Genomic DNA, 19,336 nt, shown 5'->3' with positions numbered 1-19,336 from the left:
TTCAGCTATATTAAACTAAAGAAAATGTAAACCATTTACATAATACTGGCCTGAGGGTGTACTTCAGCTATATTAAACTAAAGAAAATGTAAACCATTTACATAATACTGGCCTGAGGGTGTACTTCAGCTATATTAAACTAAAGAAAATGTAAACCATTTACATAATACTGGCCTGAGGGTGTACTTCAGCTATATTAAACTAAAGAAAATGTAAACCATTTACATAATACTGGCCTGAGGGTGTACTTCAGCTATATTAAACTAAAGAAAATGTAAACCATTTACATAATACTGGCCTGAGGGTGTACTTCAGCTATATTAAACTAAAGAAAATGTAAACCATTTACATAATACTGGCCTGAGGGTGTACTTCAGCTATATTAAACTAAAGAAAATGTAAACCATTTACATAATACTGGCCTGAGGGTGTACTTCAGCTATATTAAACTAAAGAAAATGTAAACCATTTACATAATACTGGCCTGAGGGTGTACTTCAGCTATATTAAACTAAAGAAAATGTAAACCATTTACATAATACTGGCCTGAGGGTGTACTTCAGCTATATTAAACTAAAGAAAATGTAAACCATTTACATAATACTGGCCTGAGGGTGTACTTCAGCTATATTAAACTAAAGAAAATGTAAACCATTTACATAATACTGGCCTGAGGGTGTACTTCAGCTATATTAAACTAAAGAAAATGTAAACCATTTACATAATACTGGCCTGAGGGTGTACTTCAGCTATATTAAACTAAAGAAAATGTAAACCATTTACATAATACTGGCCTGAGGGTGTACTTCAGCGATTTTTTGAGGCTCTATTACATCACACAAGCCTACAGAGTTTGTAAAGCACCAATATGATGTTTTACAAACTGCCTAGGCTTATTCTTACAGGCAAATTTATATACTTAGGCCTTGGAGATTAAATACCGTGTATTCCATCATCGAGCCACTGTTCTTCTTCATTATGATATTCCTATTTCACAACGACCCCAGAGACACCAAGCGTATAGGTGATTGTCAAAAAAACAACAAAGCAAGAGACAAGCATGGGCAAACAGTTGCTATATAGCCACAACAAGTATAATAAGTGATCACCTGATTTCAGAATATCCCATGGGAAATAATCATATTGTGCTACTGGGATAGGTAAAAATCAGCTTAGACTGGATAGAAAAAGCTTGTCACCTACAGTTTAAAGACCATGGTAAGCATGGTGGGTTCCTATATCACAAATAGAAAATAATTTGAATAACCAACATTTCAGCACGGTTGGTAGATCAAATAAACTCCCTAAAAGTAGCACAAAAATAGAAATGGAAACCATAAAGCAAGATCTCTTCTAAATTTCTGAAATCATGACATCAAAATAATTGTGACTAACTTACACCTACTAATGCATAAAATTCAAAATAGCTGGCCACAGATGGATGTTGAAAATCTCAGGTCCTGCATTCCAGGACTGCCATTTGGATGTGTGTGCCGGGCCAATCAGGAGTAAAGTAAAACTAGTAAACTGACAAGGTAAGAAAAAGGTTCTTATCAACTCTGACAGATATCTACATCATGAACTTGACTTCCTCTGCGCTAGCATGGTGAAAATGGCAACCATGAAAGTTCATCTTTAACGTTCTGAGAATATTAGACAACTGATAAACAGTACCACGTAATGTAGCTCTGAAAGGCAATAAATGTGAATTAGTAGAACAGTAAACAGCTAATAGGTCAATGGTAAAGAAACTTTTGTCTTTATTAATGGAATGAACTTCCGAAATAAAGAATTATCGCCTGGTAGCTCACCTCCTACTCAATTCAACATTCCAACTTGTAAATCCACATTGATTTTACTAGAAGCGGTTTTAACGTTCCAAGTGTTCTAAATGTATATTTACACTGATTTCATTTAAAAAATGGTTTTATTTCAAGCTTTTCACACAGTTTATCAACAGTTTATTACTTCTACCGACGACAACAGTACTGTTTTCGTTCTTGCTTGAATGATTTTAATAAAAGCTTGTGTAAAAGAGTAATATCTCAAAAGGAGTGATTGTGTAACTTTTGGTAAATCCAGACGAAATCTCAAAATTACACTAAAAATAAATCCCATAACTCGGAAACGTTTTAAGTAGTTTTACAAAAATTGAGTATCTTCCGAGTATCAAATAAGGTTGACCAGAATTAAAGCATTTTTAGAGAATGTTCACGAGCTGGTATAGAATAATTTCATTTTATTTTACATAAAAATATGCAGGTTATGTTTATGTTTATGATAAATTGAGTGGGTAATATAAAAACACATATTCTATTAGCTAATATAGGTCATCAGATTTTTTCTTATTTTTCTGCGTCCATTGAGAAAAACAAACTTATAATTAACTCAGATGGCACGCTTCAAAATCATAAAGAATGTTTATTTAGCGTCAAACCTAGGTCCGTGCCATCAGCATATATCACTACTCTAATAATACAGATCCAGAGCAAAACAAAAACACCACAGTAGTTCCATTAGATAGCCTGTGACTACAGAGAGTTCATAAAAAAAAAGAGGAAAAGTTGGCAAAAACTAGGCATACGTTAGTGGTTTGTAACATAATATAATATAATATAATACAGTCAACAGGTATTTACATTGCAAGCATCAAAAGCTGTTGAAAAAAAAGAATATAAGTACTTCTCTGTCATATAATTATTTCTATCAAACTCCTGGCATAAAAATATTTACGAGTAAAGATTACACTGTTCATGCTCTATTTTACGTGAGAGTGTACTTTCGTAAATGGCACGACATGGGCAAGTGGTTAGGGCGCTCGACTCGTAATCTGAGAGCCGCTGGTACAAATCACCATTAAACCAAACATACTCGCCCTTTCATCCGCATGGGGGTCATAATGTGATGGTCAATTTCACTAATCGTTGATAAAAGAGAGGTCCAAGAGTTGGCGAGGGATGATGATGACTAGCTACTTTCCCTATAGTCTTACACTGCCAAATTAAGGAATGCTAGAGCAGATAACCCATCGTGTAGGTTTGTATGAAAATTCAAAACAAACAAACAGACTTTCATAAGTTAAACATGCACAACAAAAAATGACGTATAAGATTCCACATCTCCTGTGCTAATTAATTCATATCCAGAGAAAACTAGAAATGCATGGTTCACTTATTACATCAAAATTTACTACTGTTGCCTATAGTATTATCTATAAATCTTTTACTACGTTCTTTCTTCTATAAAATATTTAAGACGTAGTAAAAGAGAGCGTCTCTGGAGAAATTTCTCTGGAATATTCACACATTAAACGCTTAAGTATCTTGTATTTAGGTCTATTATATAGAAAGTGGAAACGATATAATGTTTCAGTTCTAAGGAAATTCTAATCCAATGTTATTTGTAGGGTCTACTTTAAGCACCTAGGCTTTACTAACAATAGAATGTTTACATTTCCTTCACAATTTCTGTGCCAAATAATCATTTTCTTTATTTCACAAAGACCAGAAAACGAATGCCAGTGTAGAAGATATAACTAAGATAACGAACCAAAATATTTCCAGGAACATCTACAGAACGACATGAGAAATAACAAATTTTATAATCCATATATTTATTTTCCACTACACTTTTTTTCTTTTTCATCAACAGTATCTTATAATATAATAGAATCATTCTACCTTATTTTCGTCCACTCCACGGGTTTTCTAAGGGAAAAAGACTCGGATGAACACTGAGTATGACAAAACAGTATATACTATGTTCTTCGTAGATCAATGACGGAATTACTAGACAGTAATGGGCTACAGAGATATATATACATCTAACGTAGGCAAATGAATAAAGCATGGGAAAATATTGTGAGACAACACAAGGTAGCATTGAAAAACGTTAGAGCAGCATCTGTTTTATTGTAGCATGGGAAAATATTGTGAGACAACACAAGGATAGAAAGAAAAATCTTTATAGCAGTATTAATTTTATTGTACTTTTTATAGCTGAAAACACGAATTTCCACAAACCAAAGTGTACACAAAGTTCCCAAAAATGTTTACATCCACAATATGTTTACATGCATGTTATAACAACTTTTATTAACTTAACATTCTGTAAAGTCTGTGCTTTATTTTGCATTAAATCTTTCATGTATATGAAAACTTATTTTATCTCACCTTTTCAGGTTTGATAATGGTAGACTTTTTCCACATATTTAAGGTGTGTGCTTAAAAGGAGTGGGAAATTCAAAATTCAGTAATATTGTCAAAATTAAAAGTAAACCTTTTATATACAACATATTTATGTCTCAAAAGACGAGTTCCACACATGCTTTCTACAGATAAACACATATTTATATAGATAGCATTATTTGCAAACACATGTCTATAGGTACTTTTTATATTAAGATTCACGTTTTACAGCTCAATGCATTGGAGATATTTTTATTATTTAAATCGTTATACTGATTAAGAATAATTTGTTGTCGTTTTATAAAGTAAATGACGCCAGTTTGTTTGGTTGAAATGCGTCTTTGTATTTCCTCAATAATGTCACAGACTTCCACAATTTTCGGATGGAGTACCAAACGAGGGAACAGGTATCACTCATCCGAGTTCACTTAGAGAGAGCTAGACACTTTATAAATCTACCAAATAATCGCATTTGTTGATTTTAGGTCAGTTGAGCAGTACACGATAACATTTGTTCACATAATCATCTGGTCACGTAGTTTATCAGAAAAAGAAACAAAACAAAATGCCATAACAATGATGTTCTTGTTTGAACTCCATTCAACGGTGAGCTATTACCATCATGTTGCATTGCTGCTGGTTTTTCTCCTGGAAGAAAAAGGAAAAATAAAACACATATTAATAAACTATAACTTATGCTAAAAGTAACTTAACTATAAAGATCATGACTAAAAACTAATTTAAGAAATAATGTAAATAGGTTCATATAATTGCCTAGCCAAGCGTATGTAATGTTACACAGAAATTCACAAGAAAACGGAACCTCACAGTGATTAGAATGCACTGATTCATCAATTTGGTAACCTCATCATTATAGATAATTTTTCCTGCGATGATGTTTTCCGTGTACTAAGAACAAATTTCAGACAAATAGAATCATACAAACATCCAATCTTAAAGAAAATAATTCCACACGAGCTAAACAAATACATAGTTTGTAAATTGTACGGGACGTTATTTATACTTACGAAACAACTTGTATTTCATATTTTACCATAAGCCAGAGCACAAATTGATGATACATTTGGAAAAATTATTTTTTCCAAGTACATTTTAAAGCAATTCATAAGTTACAGAGTTTATTACGCAGGTTTTCATAACTGCGGTGGGCAGAGCACATGTGTAGCTTTGTGCTAAACAATAAATGAATCGTGCTTTTCTTTGTGGAAACTTGTTCGTTTGTAGAAATATAGTTTTGGATTTCTTAGATATTCGCAGTGTTTTCCTGGATCACCTGCCTTTTAATATTATCCAGTTGAAAAGATTTAGGTTTTTAATATTTTCTCCAAAATAGCTTCTAGCAATTTTTTTTAAACAATTATTTAACAATATGTGTATCACTTTGATGTCGTAGATGTTTTTGACACCTCGCGCTAGTCCTAAAGATAAATAATGACTAAGTTTGTTTTCTTAGGGGCGACATCATGACACACGGAGTTAAATAGTTTTTGAATATATTAATAATTTATCCTGTGTGTTCTTTTAGGTGAGACGCACGATCAAACCATAGAAGCAGAACTGTTTTTTTGGTTGTTTTTTTTAATTTCGCGCAAAGCTACACGAGAACTATCTGCGCTAACCTTCCATAATTTAGCGGTGTAAGACTAGATGGAAGGTAGCTAGTCATTACCACCCACGGCCAACTCTTTGGCTACTCTTTTACCAACGAATAGTGGGATTGAGCTTCACATTACAACGCCTCTACAAGTGAAAGGGCGAACATGTTTGGTGCGACTGGGATTTGAACCTGTGACCCTCAGATTACGAGTCACGTGCCTTAACCATCTGGCTATGCTGAGCCAAAAGTAGAACTAAAAGGTATCAAGAACGTAATGTATTTTCTGCATGTGAAAAAATACTAATTTAAAAGGTATATCATTAAATTGTTTACGCTGATCAAAATATTGTACTTATTGTTGTGTTTTTAGCCACAAAGCTACACAACGAGCTATTGACACTCTGTCCACTGTGGAAGACCAAACCCCAGATTGTAGTATTCGGGAAATATCACTGGCATACCAGAGAATGATTACATTTGTAATTTAGGAAATACATAGGAATATTTATTACATTAAAACGACTTTAAATGTGCAATTCAGTCCATTCACAACATGTATTAACAGAAGAATCGCACAGTCGGTATTAATTTGCAGTAAAACGGGTGCATAAGAACTATATTTTGGCATTTTTTGGTGTTACGTTGCTAGTACGGTGCCATCGCTCTTTAAACAAGCGTGTAAGAACCCTTTCTGACGTCTACTCAGATCAGAAAGTGAAAGATTCCAAACGGAGATTAAGAATCTCCAAGACATATTTATTGAAATTAAAAGCGTTATAATACACTGATGTGGAAAAACTTGGAACACAAGTTACATCCAGAAATAGACATCCAACAAATCGTACCCCAGCCATGGCAAGCAAAATACGTTTGAGAATCAACAACATAACAACTTCCACGTGCCCATTTCAATAGACCGACTGCTCAGAAATAGAAAGGCGTTGCGTCTGGTCACTTCATGTATGTTTTCGAATGTAATACCATAAATACCAGATTTATTCACTAACTTTTTGAGGTAGTCGAAAGTCAAATAGATACAGATCCTTCTTGGAAATGCTTCTTACTGTTTCCTAGGACGAATTAGGGAAAGGCAGCAGGAAGGTTTGGTGAAAATTGTAATGACACTTTCACGAAGAAGCATTTTACGGTAGAAACTAGACAGAGAGTAACCAGACGTGGCAACATGAACTATAATGATGTGGCGATACTTCAGACTTGTTCTAATATAACGTACTTAACGTCTGTTGTGCAAATATTGTCCTTGGCAACATGAACAATAATGATGTGGCGATACTCTAGAATTGTTCTAATATAACTTACTTAACGTCTTTTGTGCAAATATTGTTCTTGGCAACATGAACTATAATGATGTGGCGATACTCTAGAATTGTTCTAATATAACTTACTTAACGTCTTTTGTGCAAATATTGTTCTTGGCAACATGAACTATAATGATGTGGCGATACTCTAGAATTGTTCTAATATAACGTACTTAACGTCTGTTGTGCAAATATTGTCCTGTAATGTGAATTGTTTTCTACGAAAAAGGTGTTTATATATACATACTACAAAATATGAGGTAAGAATAACGAAAGCGGTGAATAAAAATAACTTTTTAGTTACCTAAATACTATAATGTAGTTAATTTTACCTTATTCTAGATATTTAAGTATTATAATGCTTTTTAACCGTACCTTTTATACTCTAAATAAGTTTCAAAATGTATTCACATTGATTACTTGCATATCTTGAAAATTATTTCTTAGAACAAGCTACTCGTAGGAGTGTTGTGTTATCACGATTAATCCCACTATTTGTTGGTAAAAGAGTAGCCCAAGTGATGGCATCGGGGTTGTTGAATAACTGTTTCCCTGCAGTATATCACTGTTAAATTAGAAACGGCTAGAGCAGATACTCCTGGGATAGCTTTGCAATCAAAATAAACCGAACAAATACACTACGCTTCTTACCGAAAATACCCCTCAGTAGTACAACGGTATGTCTGAGGATTTACAACGCCAAATACCGGGTTTTTTTACCTGTGGTAGGAAGATCACGGATAGTATATTGTGTAGCTTTGTGCTTAACTTCAAACAGACAATATAATTGGAAATACAGCGCCAGTTTGTTTTTTTCAGCTCCTGAGGGTTCAGAGGCAAATTTAAGGGTTTATAACATTAAAAAACAGAGTTTCGATACTTCAGAGAGCAAAGCTCAGATAGCCCATTGTGTAGCTTTGCGCTTTACAACAACTGCATAATTATATAAAAATGTGTTACATACGATGCAAAGTAAAATCTGAAAGAGAAAGAATTATACTGCATTAATTACAAACGTGTGCAAAATAAATTTTCGCTGTTAAAGGAGTGAAGCTTGTAATAAGGAGTGGCACACAACCAAGAGCAATCTGTATCACAACGTTTGTTAATTATGGCAATATGGGCGGAGTAAAAAAAAAAGTTAATTGCGACAATATTGGCGGAGTTTAAAATGTTAATTACGACATATGGGCAGAGTAAAAAATAATAAATATAATATTTAACAAATTTAATTCCTGATCCTGTTAGATTATTCCTCATTTCGACTTAAAATTACCAAAGAATTTCATAATTCAGTAATAAGACATAATATGTTGAATACGCATAAGTGTGATATTTCATAGAAATATACAGTAATGTAAATAATGAAGGAAAATATAAAATCCATTTTCATACAAGAATCACTGACATTTTAAGAAATATGTTATGAAATCTGACTTACCATTTGATATGACAACAGAAACACTTGTTGGCCCAGCATTTGAAGGACCGCAGGTATAATTACCACTTTCTGCTTCTCCAATATCTTTGATATACAACTTACTTATAATTGTTTTAGCCGCTGCTTTTTGAACAGAAATATCTCCACGTTTAGAATCGTAGTTGATCATTCGATTATCATGATACCAGAAGACGAAGATAGGGGGCTCAGGGCTGTTGCTTATCACACAAGTCAATTCAATTGAACTTCCTCTCTTCACTATGATTTTGGGACCGCCTTTGATAAACGCTTCTGCCACTACAAATTAAATTAATTTGTGAGTATAACGAGAACAACAGACGAAATACAAATACAGTGTTATATAAGTCTCATGAGAATATTTCATAATACTACCGTGAAACAGTTTAGTTATTTTAAGGCTTATGTTAAATCTTGTGCACGTGTTTGCAAACAATGCACAAAATGTACTGTTTACAGAAACTCGTATCACTGATAAACAACATATTAAGATTAAGTCGACATTTTCTATATATTATAATTCGTCTGAAAGAACGAATTTGGAATAATAAATGCACAATAAATACTTTTGTATTATTAGAAAAACAATTCATGGATATATGTTACAATATATTAAATTCAACAATTCACAATATATGTTACCAATGTTATTTACATTTACCTGTTCATAAATTATTACTTTCATGATGTTTCGAAAACGTAGTTTCAAGAAGTCTTGATAGAAATCAATAAAAACCCTATAACCCGAACACTTTCAAAAGCACTCGGATTATAAGATTTTTATTCATAAACTGTTACTGTTATTCACACTATCCTAAGTGGCTTAAGAATTTGTTGTGTCATCAATAAGGCTTTGTTCGATTATATCGCAATATGTCGTGTTTGTTTGTTCCCTGAACTTGGTAAGTATTAGTAGTAGTATTGTACTACCACGTGTGGTGCTATGATTTCATTAATACGTAGACATGATCAACTTTTGTTAGTACATCAAACAGTTTATTATAAAATAAATATATGAAATTAACGTCATTTTATTTTATATTCTTTTTATCCATTTGTACTCGCAGTGTTCCTTCAATATCTTACTGAATAACTAATTCAGATAACTGCATGCCTACAGTGGTATATATTTAACAGGGTGTAATTTTCATTCGTTCAGTCGAACAACTTCAAACAGATTTAAGTGTATGTAACAGTTTAAATGTTAGAGTGAAACCGGTTATTGTACAAATATTATTAAATGTTCTGGAGAATGTGCATCTTAAAGAAAAATTATATTTATAAATCAAGACCATTTTTTTGTTTTAGTTAAAGTCCTTACATAATAACAAACAAGCATCGTTTCTATGTATAAAATTGTTTTATTTGTATTTTGTTGTCATGTACGATTTATTTCTTACAGTTTTCTTTTTACATTCTTTACTTATTTTCAAGTCCAATCACTAAACGCCATGTATTAAATGTGAGTTTGTTTTTTAAAGTGAAATATGATCGTTTACCCTTTTCTTATTTCTCATCTCAAGAAAAGAAAAAGAAATAATCCTGAATTAACTTACATGCACGAATTATCAAATATTATATAGTATATGCAAATTATTATAAAATGAGCCTCACTGATTGGATATATATACATAAGTAAATCATGCTTAAACATCTAATTACTTAAACTTATTGAAACTCAAGATTAACGAAAAGTTTTTGGTCATTCTCAATATAATCTTACATTTTTATTTGTTAAAACTCATTAAACTTCAAGCCCATTTCTTCGCATAAAATCTAGCACATGGAGAGCAATGTAAAACTTCTAGTAATGGAAAAGCGAATAAGTTATTATTTTTTGTAAGTTTTGTTTTCTGTTGTTGATTTTCATGAAATGTGTATGAATCTTATACCTAATAGCAACGTAATCTATCTTGACAAAACTTATGATGTACTAAATAAATGTAAAATCGAATATATTAACTAAGTAAACAGGAAATTTTATCAGTTTCAAGAATTTTATAAGATCACCAGCTAGTTATAAAAATTGCATAATAACATCGTATGTTGAGTTTCATTGTCGAGTTTATGCAAAATGGACATAATAAACATATTCATAATAAGTTTGTTGAGCAAGTAAGTGCTTCGAAATACCTGCAGGCAAGTATTTACGTAAGAAGCCTAGCATTCAGGAACACAACCGTAGACACGCGCTGTTTTAGAATAACAAATGCTTTTAGTTATTTTATGTTACAGAAGTCTTTGAATACATTTTTTTTTTTTTAAAAAATTGGTTTACTACATTTTTATCAAATTTATTTTTGATTTAACGGAGAGAAAAAAGTCCAGAACAAAAGTGGTGAAAAATGTACTCCACCAAACGCTGTAGCATCATAAGGTTAAAAAGATTGGTAGCACATCTGAAGGGCATTAAGGGAAAGCGCCCCTAGGGAATTAGAGTTCGGTATGTCAAAAGAAATGAAAGCATAGACTTTAAGCTGAACACCTTTATATCTCCAATAGAATAAAAAGTTTTAAACTAAACACTTATCTCGTTGCTTTCTGTGTTTATTAAACCTACGTTTAAGCTACGGCAAATTCGAGCAATATGCATTATGGTAATTTTTCTCTGTTTAAAGTAATATTTGTTTAAAACATTACATTAAGTTTATGAATGGTTAACTAATATTCACCACTTTAAAATCTATACCTATATCATGTTCTTTACTACATTTGTGTTATAATGTAGAATTGAAAAGAAACAAAACAAAATTATGTAAAAAGTATTTGAGCGACTTTATTGTCCACGTCTTCTAGCCATAACCTCCTCAAGTAACATTAATTTTTTTCGTGATAAAAATATAATTATACTGAACTAGTGTCTGTTACAAAAAATGATATACTTTCTTAATTATAATACTCAAATTTCCAACTTTATCTTCACTATTCTTCCGCTTGTCTATTATGGACATAATGAACGATAGAATTTCATTTCATTCTTTTCTTTACACGTTACAGTTGAAGATATAGTAGCAATGCATTCATTTTACGGTTGAGAGCACGTTTTCTTAGCTTACCGACAAAACATTCTATCATTCTAAGATATAATTCTTCCCTGGAATAGAAAATGACGCGGAAAAATCTGGAAGTAGGTGCAACATCACACTCGTTTAGACAGTGGTGAGTTCTAATACCGAAGTTGTAGGTTTTAGAGCTACACTGTTCTTTTATTCGATTACAAAGCATATTAGTGGTTGATCCAATATATCCCTAGTTTCACTTCGAGTACGTAAACTCGTATACAACTAGAGAGATATTTAGTGGATGTAATTTTTATAGCGTTTTTGTTGTTATGTATTTATTATGCGTGTTTATTTGTTGTTTTATCTATATATTTTGTGTTTTATTCCCAACGGACACAAGTTTCAAATCAACGTATTTGCCCTGTATCTAACCACGCCTCCTCACATACTTTCTACACAAATTCGTCCAATCGTTATAATTATTTTGAAACTATTGTAGGTTCTAATGTTTCTTAACTGCAGAAACATAACCGGATGTTATTTTCAACAGATATGTCAAGAACACTTTACAAATGTTTAGAAATTACAAATTGCCCATTCCAAGTTGCACAAAAATTTGTTGGATAAGAAGCTTCTACAAACTTATCTCAATAAACATCATATCCCCAAATTCCCTCAATTTACAGATGCTAATAACAAATGGTGTTTTTTGTAAAGAATACAAAAATATCATAATAAAATTCTGGAACTGTAGAATAGAGACAAAGTTTGTAAAATGAAATCTTAAAGGAGACAGTTTCAAGAAGTTTTATAGCAACTACAAAGTAGGGTCAGCTCTTTAGAATTAAGATATTTGAAAGTTAAAATCATCAACTCAAAAGATAATACTCTAACAGGTGTGTAGGCGAAAATATCTTAGGAAAATCAGATGATTGTATTGATAATTTAATAGACTACTGTTTATCTAATGATATGAACAGGGTCTTTTTCAGAGGGTCACAATTTTCTGTTATCCCGAAGAAAGTTACTGAAGAACGTTAGTTTCTAAATATTGAAAGTTTCTTAAAGCAGTTACATAGATATTAAGTTTTGGAGCTGCCAGTGGCACAACCGGATGTTTTCGGACTCACACCGCTAGAAACCGGGTTTCGATGCCCTTGGCGGGCAGAGCACACATTGTCCATTCTATAGCTTTGAGTTTAATTTTAAACAAAAAAGTTTAAAACTGATACTTAACTTTTTAAGATACTAACACTTAAGTCCCTGATTGTGTCCTTTGGATGTTACAATACTTTAGATCTAGAAAAGCAAACAATAATTTAAAGACGGAGCCCAGGCCTTCAAAATCTTAAACAATTCTAAAACCATTGTTATCACTAAACGGAATAAGAGTGATTAAATGGTAATAATAAATTGAGTAAATTACATCAAGTGGTATATAATCTAAGTAATACAAATAAGTCTATAGAAATAAGGAATGAGCACACAAAAACCAAAGGAATCTAGATTATGAGATAATAATCAGTGATGACGAGAAAACCTACTTGTAGAGAAAATATATATGTAAAAACGGCAATATAGCCGTTTTCACATATACAGATTATGAGATACTTTTTCAAATTAAAAAAAGACAGCATCATAAATTGACCAAAAAAGTCAGACCAACACAGTGAAGTTTTATATGGACTCTCTAAGACTCACCAACAAGAATAACCAGTTAGACTAACTGTATGTAATGTAAACACCTATTATTAAATATTAGCAAGATTTTAGATCCTGTTTTCAAAAGACAGCTTAGAAGAGAAATATATAAGATCTGTTATAAGACCAATGAAGTGGCTTTAAACACATTATAAGTCCGTATATTAAAGTGATATATTGATGATAGCCTTGTGATGTTCGGCAATATTGAGTTATTTAAGGAGTTTCTAAAATTTATAAATGCTAGACATTGTAATATAAAGTTTACTCATGAAAATCACCAAAACAACAAACTCTCTTTCTTAGGTATCTTAAATAATCAGGATTTACTTATTCCTAATATGCATCATAAACCCATATTCACTGGAATTTATTCACATTTTACAAGCTTCACTCTATCAATGTTTAAAGAAAATCTGACTAAAGCCTTGTTCAACAGTTTTTAGGATATCAGGAAATCAGAACGTTTTTAAAGCACAAATTTATAACACTAAACAAATGGTTAGAAAAAATATTTTCCTTTGTTGTTCCTTAAAGTAACTGTCTTGCATTCACTGGTAATTTAATAAAAACAAAAATATTCAAGGTACCAAACGACTATCTTACTTTTCAATGTATTTACAAAACATAAAAGAAACAGTTTCCGTTGTCATTGTTCATCTCCAGATGTTTTCCACCTATTGTTCAAGGATAATGGCTTTCAGCGGTCGCTTCAACAACTCGAATGCACGGAAACCTAGAGCTTACTTAACTAGTATTTCTTCGTATGGAAAAGAATGAATCCCCCTTTCATTATTCCGCTATTTAAGGTATGCGACGGCTCAACAAATATGTCGTGTAAGTACTTTGCGTCACTTTTTCAAATGAATATCTTTCCTGATTATATCACATACTGTTGGCTCGGACAGAGGAAAGCTTTTGCATTGAACTGTGTCACCTCGAATTGGATACGACTTGTTGTAGTTACCTTCCCAGATGTTTCTGGTTACTCAAGTTGACGCATATTTATTTGTTTTCCAATGCCATTAAGTATAATGTTACTAAGGGTATCCACGCCTTGACAGTTCTAAATCTTCAACCTCGAATACAAATTTATAATCTGACTGTATGCATATTTTACGTTGGAAAGGTCTCTTAGATGCTATTTCCAAAAGGAATCGATTTTTGGTAGCATTATTCTCTAAGAATCGCCAGCCAATGTCAAATTCTAGTTCCAATACACACAGTTCCACAGCAACTTTTTATCAACCGTGAAAATCACATGGTTTACTGATTTGCATATTTAGAATCTATTAAATATAACGGAGTTAACTCATTAAATATATATATAGTAAATATTCATGACTTAGTATCTCATAGAGACAGTAAAGAATGGAGAGACATGACGCGAAAATATGATCAATAATTTTCCACAATTCATTTCATCCAGTAATGGGCTTGTTGTATCTCATATATGTGATTTCATCCAGTAATGGGCTTGTTGTATCTCATATATGTGGCCAGATGGTTAAAACGCTCGAATTGTAATCTGAGGGTCGCGGGTTCGAATCCCCGTCACACCAAACATGCTCGCCCTTTCACCCGTAGACGCGTTATAAAGTAAGGGCAATCCCACTATTCGTTGGTAAAAGAGTATCCCAAGAGTAGGCGAGGGGTAATGATGACTAGCTGCCTTCCCTCTAGTCTTAGACTGATAAATTAGGAACGGCTAACGCAGATATCCCTTCACAACAAACCAAATCTCTAATATGTATACATACGAATTTCCTCACGGTACGGTTGATTGAATATCGTAGTTTGGTGAACCATGTCAAGATATCGATGTTTCCATTGTTTCATAAGAATAAAGCTATTTCTTCTCTTTTGTAGTTAAATTAGGAAAGGTTTTCATATTAATGGTTCCATAAAATACTTTATCTTTGTTCTGATTTAGTAAATTATTAAGATTTACAGTATAGTGAGAGTTAGAGAATCGATTAATTGAGGAGATATTTTAGTAAACCTTCTAACATTCAGTAATTACACACTTAAATATGTAATCGTTTCTAACAGTCACAAATACTTTTCTTTCGGATTTCTAAACTCTCAAGAACGACCATAAGGATGTGAAGTACTCCATTCATGACCTTGTATAACTCAAAAGGCTTAGCTTCACTATGCCTGTAACGTTATACACTATAATATAGCAACCACTCTCTATTTAACGACCTAACTAAAAATTGTTTATGCTACAAGAGTAAATGCATAGATGAATATAAGGAAAGACAAATTTAATGTATATCAATGCTACTCATATATAAATTGAAAAAAAGGAAGGGAAAGAAATTTCGTGAATAAGAAAATCTAAAAAGTGTAAAATAGTGGGACTGTGTGAGTAAAAAGTAATCTTTAAAACTTAGCTTCCTTTTAATAAATCTTTTAAAAATGGAGAGTGATAATTATTATTTCGTATCCAAACGAGAGTGTCGCTTAACCAAAAAAGCTAATATTTTATTTCTTGCAGTTCTACCTTTAACAGATACATATTGGTGAGTCCAGATTACTTGCACTACTTACAGAATCTTAATAAAAGTTTTATAACTAGTTCTGTTTATATAAGTATTTATAATAAGAACAGTACCCGGTAATCAAAACATGAATGACGGTTCTTGGTAATTATTACTTAAATATCAGATTAATTACAACACCAAAATAATCCTAACACATAAGAGTGATTAAAATGTAGTAAAATATACTCCAGTTAAAAAAAAGAGGTACCATTACTTCATATCTTTAGCTATTTGTTTCCATCATGTTGTTTATACAGAAATAACGCTAAATGTTGCCACTTGGCAGCTTCAATCTTCCTGTATGACGTTTGTTTGTTTTGGAATTTCGCACAAAGCTACTCGAGGGCTATCTGCGCTAGCCGTCCCTAATTTAGTAGTGTAAGACTAGAGGGAAGGCAGCTAGTCATCACCACCCACCGCCAACTCTTGGGCTACTCTTTTACCAACGAATAGTGGGATTGATCGTTACTTTATAACGCCCCCACGGCTGAAATGGCGATCATGTTTGGCGCGACGGGGATGCGAACACGTGATCCTCAGATTACGAGTAGCACGCTTTAACACGCTTGGCTATGCCGGGCCCCCTATATGACACACAATAATACCATTTTATAACATAAAGAAAATTTATTGGAATTTTTACCATATTTTATTATATGGATATACGTAATTAGAAAGTTCTATAATAAATAATTTCTGTGTTAACAAATAGTATTTATTTATTGTAAAGATATATATTTCCAACACTCCGATAAACAATTCACTAATTCCTTGTCAGTTTCTTTCTAATTTCTTTTTCATAAACTATTCAATAAGAAATAAAAGTTAAAATAATAAAAAATATGATTCTGTCATAAAGTCATTTGAAAAAAAAATTAGTTTTAGAATTTCCTTACAACAAGATATCACAACTATCATCTTCATCTGTCTGGGAATACATTAATTCAAATTATTCAAATATTACTTGATAAATTACAGCTATTACTGAATTTTCTCTCTTTCTTTTCTGCAGAATCTTTCTGTATCTGAAAAAGTTTTATCGACGAAAACCGATTTTAGTACCTCGAAAAATGCGATTTTTCAAGTTTTTTGTCTGTTTTACAAGTTTCAAACCGTCTCAATAATTTGAGTTAAAAACGAAAATTAACTCTCGAAATAAACCCATCTAAGGAAAACTCACGCTTAGCTGATTAATCCTTTCGCAAGACATTAACATGTAGAGCATGTAGATATTTTCTTAGATTGTAGCGCTTTCAGAAATCGACGCTTTGCATGCAGTAGCGAAAATTTCTCGATTTGCTTAGATATTCTTACGCATCACGTCCATGCACTGTTAGTATCGATTAGATGCTAAAGGAATCATCTTAATGGTGTAAAATCATTCACAGATAGATGACAGACAAATAGTTCAACGGATGAAAGTTCCACTGCCTAAAGCCTTGTTATGATTGCCTTCAAAATTCTGTCGTTATAGAAAAACCAGCTGTGGATAAAAGTGAAAAGAAAATCAGATATATTGACTAATATTATTGGACAAATAACACTTTAAAAGAGAGAAATAAAACATTTTTTGAAAATACTATCGAATGGAAAAAACCTGAGTTTCAGAGTTATATGATAAATTAAAACTCACGCATAGAACTTTAATAATAATATCGATTAACACAGTTTAGTAATTATGTATATTTTTGGTAAATGCTTCATTAAAGTTGATCTTATTTTAACAAAATATATTGAATCAAAATTTTGGAAGTATGCCTAATGCTGTTCTACATGTTTCAAATGCTGGGTTGATCGCACGAATGCTTGTTATGACATGATAACAAATATTAAGTCACATTTAAAATCACAGTAAAATTGACATTTTTAAAATCTTATGATAGTTCCCTCTGGATTGTTGCTATATGTAGTACTAAAAAAAAGGATAAATAGAATCAGAGTATCAAATCAATAACATATTTTTTATTTGTTTACGATACATAGGCGAAGACAACAAATTAAACTTAAATCTCTTTACAAAAAAAAGGCCTTAAACAAATATACACATTGCTGATGTTGAGAAATTCACTTGAAGGAAAACTGTGTCTCAAGACGGCTGGTATGGGTATTAAAACTTTTATTAAAATAAAGGAGAGAACAACGTTTCGACCTTCTTAGGATATCATCAGGTTAACATTAATCTAAAGATAACCTAGGACGACCGAAACGTTATTCTCTGCTTTATTAGTAAAAATGTTAATAATCATACCAGGCGTTCTGAGATAATGATATAGACATTATTTCATAGTATGGACGAATGGATACCATGTAAACTTTTTAATAAGAACACCCAGAATCGAATACTTGCCAATACAATTACAAACCTCAGGAAATATCCGAAGGTGACAGCAAATTAACAACGAACAAGAAAAATGTAAACTAATCTTAGCAACTAATAATGTGAAACTAAAAAATAATTGGAAAAGGGATAGTATATCTGATAATCATGGAAACAATGGACATCCGATCGCCTTTATTTGACCATGATAAATTAAAGAACAATGTGTCTACAAGAAAAGAAGGATAGTTCGATAACAAATACATACATGAACATTAACCTGACAGGTCAAGAACAACAAACTGTTTTATCATCAGAGAAAGTTATTGATGGTTCGCTCCAAACATCAGTGAAAGATTACGAAAAAGGTCAAAGATCCCAGGGGTAAATAATTTGCACCGGTCAAACGTAGAATACCTTAAGAAAGTACAAGTGAAGCAATAATCATTTCTGAAAGATATCTTACTTTTAAAAGTAGATATATGTACATGACAACGTACTGTATTATAGTTTTGAATAAAATTAAACGATTCTAACACCATATTTTACTAATAATAGTTTGTCATTTATAAAAAAACATTAATATACAACCATTTATTACAATCACGTAAGCGCACGCTTAGCTAAAGAGAAATAGTTTTTTTTCTTTTTTTGTTTGTCTGAATTATCTCATTGTAGCTAAAATCAAACATTTTAACATACGATACTTATTTTCATCATGACATACTCTAATCATGTGATGGTTAGAAAGTTAATTAGTGTATCTAATGAGTTTCAGAAAGAAAATTGCAGAATGATAAAAGTAAGATAAATTTACAATAAATATGGTAATGGTCACCTATATTACCATATAAAAATATATGTTGTTTTCACTGTTTGAATTACATGCGATGTAAAATCAAATTTATTCTACGTCTATACTTAATCAATACATAAAAGGAAGAAAAAAAATATTTGCTAGTTTCTTTTATAGCAAATCTACAGACTAGAATGAGCCTTCCAGTGGCAGAGCGGTGTGTCTCCGAACTTATACTACTAGGAACCAGATTTCGAATCCCGTGGTAGACGGAGCACGTTTAACCATGTGTGAAGCTTTATGTTTAACAACACTAGGCTGGCTGTAATATGCTCACCGTTGTATATCCGTAAAGTGACCACTCAACTAGTCTGGGAGAAAGGCGTAC

The 19,336-nt window shown here is 32.1% G+C and overlaps 1 protein-coding gene across 2 annotated transcripts in view; it reads right to left on the bottom strand.

The window, feature by feature from the left end:
* Positions 1 to 2,342: 2,342 nt before the first annotated feature.
* The window catches only part of LOC143222541 (zwei Ig domain protein zig-8-like), a 118,910-nt gene continuing 101,916 nt past the window's right edge, over positions 2,343 to 19,336 (bottom strand). Inside the window, exons 5-6 of one of the 2 annotated variants that reach the window (XM_076449160.1) lie at positions 8,566 to 8,862; positions 2,343 to 4,835 (exon numbers count right to left, since the gene is read on the bottom strand). In XM_076449160.1, the coding sequence (XP_076305275.1) occupies positions 4,711 to 4,835; positions 8,566 to 8,862 (422 nt within the window). In that variant the 3' untranslated portion in view covers positions 2,343 to 4,710. The remainder of the gene's footprint in view (positions 4,836 to 8,565; positions 8,863 to 19,336) is intronic. The other variant, XM_076449159.1, reaches the window with a different exon arrangement.

Source organism: Tachypleus tridentatus, chromosome 8 (assembly GCF_004210375.1).
Source record: "Tachypleus tridentatus isolate NWPU-2018 chromosome 8, ASM421037v1, whole genome shotgun sequence".
Classification (NCBI taxonomy): domain Eukaryota; kingdom Metazoa; phylum Arthropoda; class Merostomata; order Xiphosura; family Limulidae; genus Tachypleus; species Tachypleus tridentatus.
The sequence above is the reverse complement of the archived record's forward strand: the minus strand, read 5'-3'. Positions and strand labels throughout refer to the sequence as shown.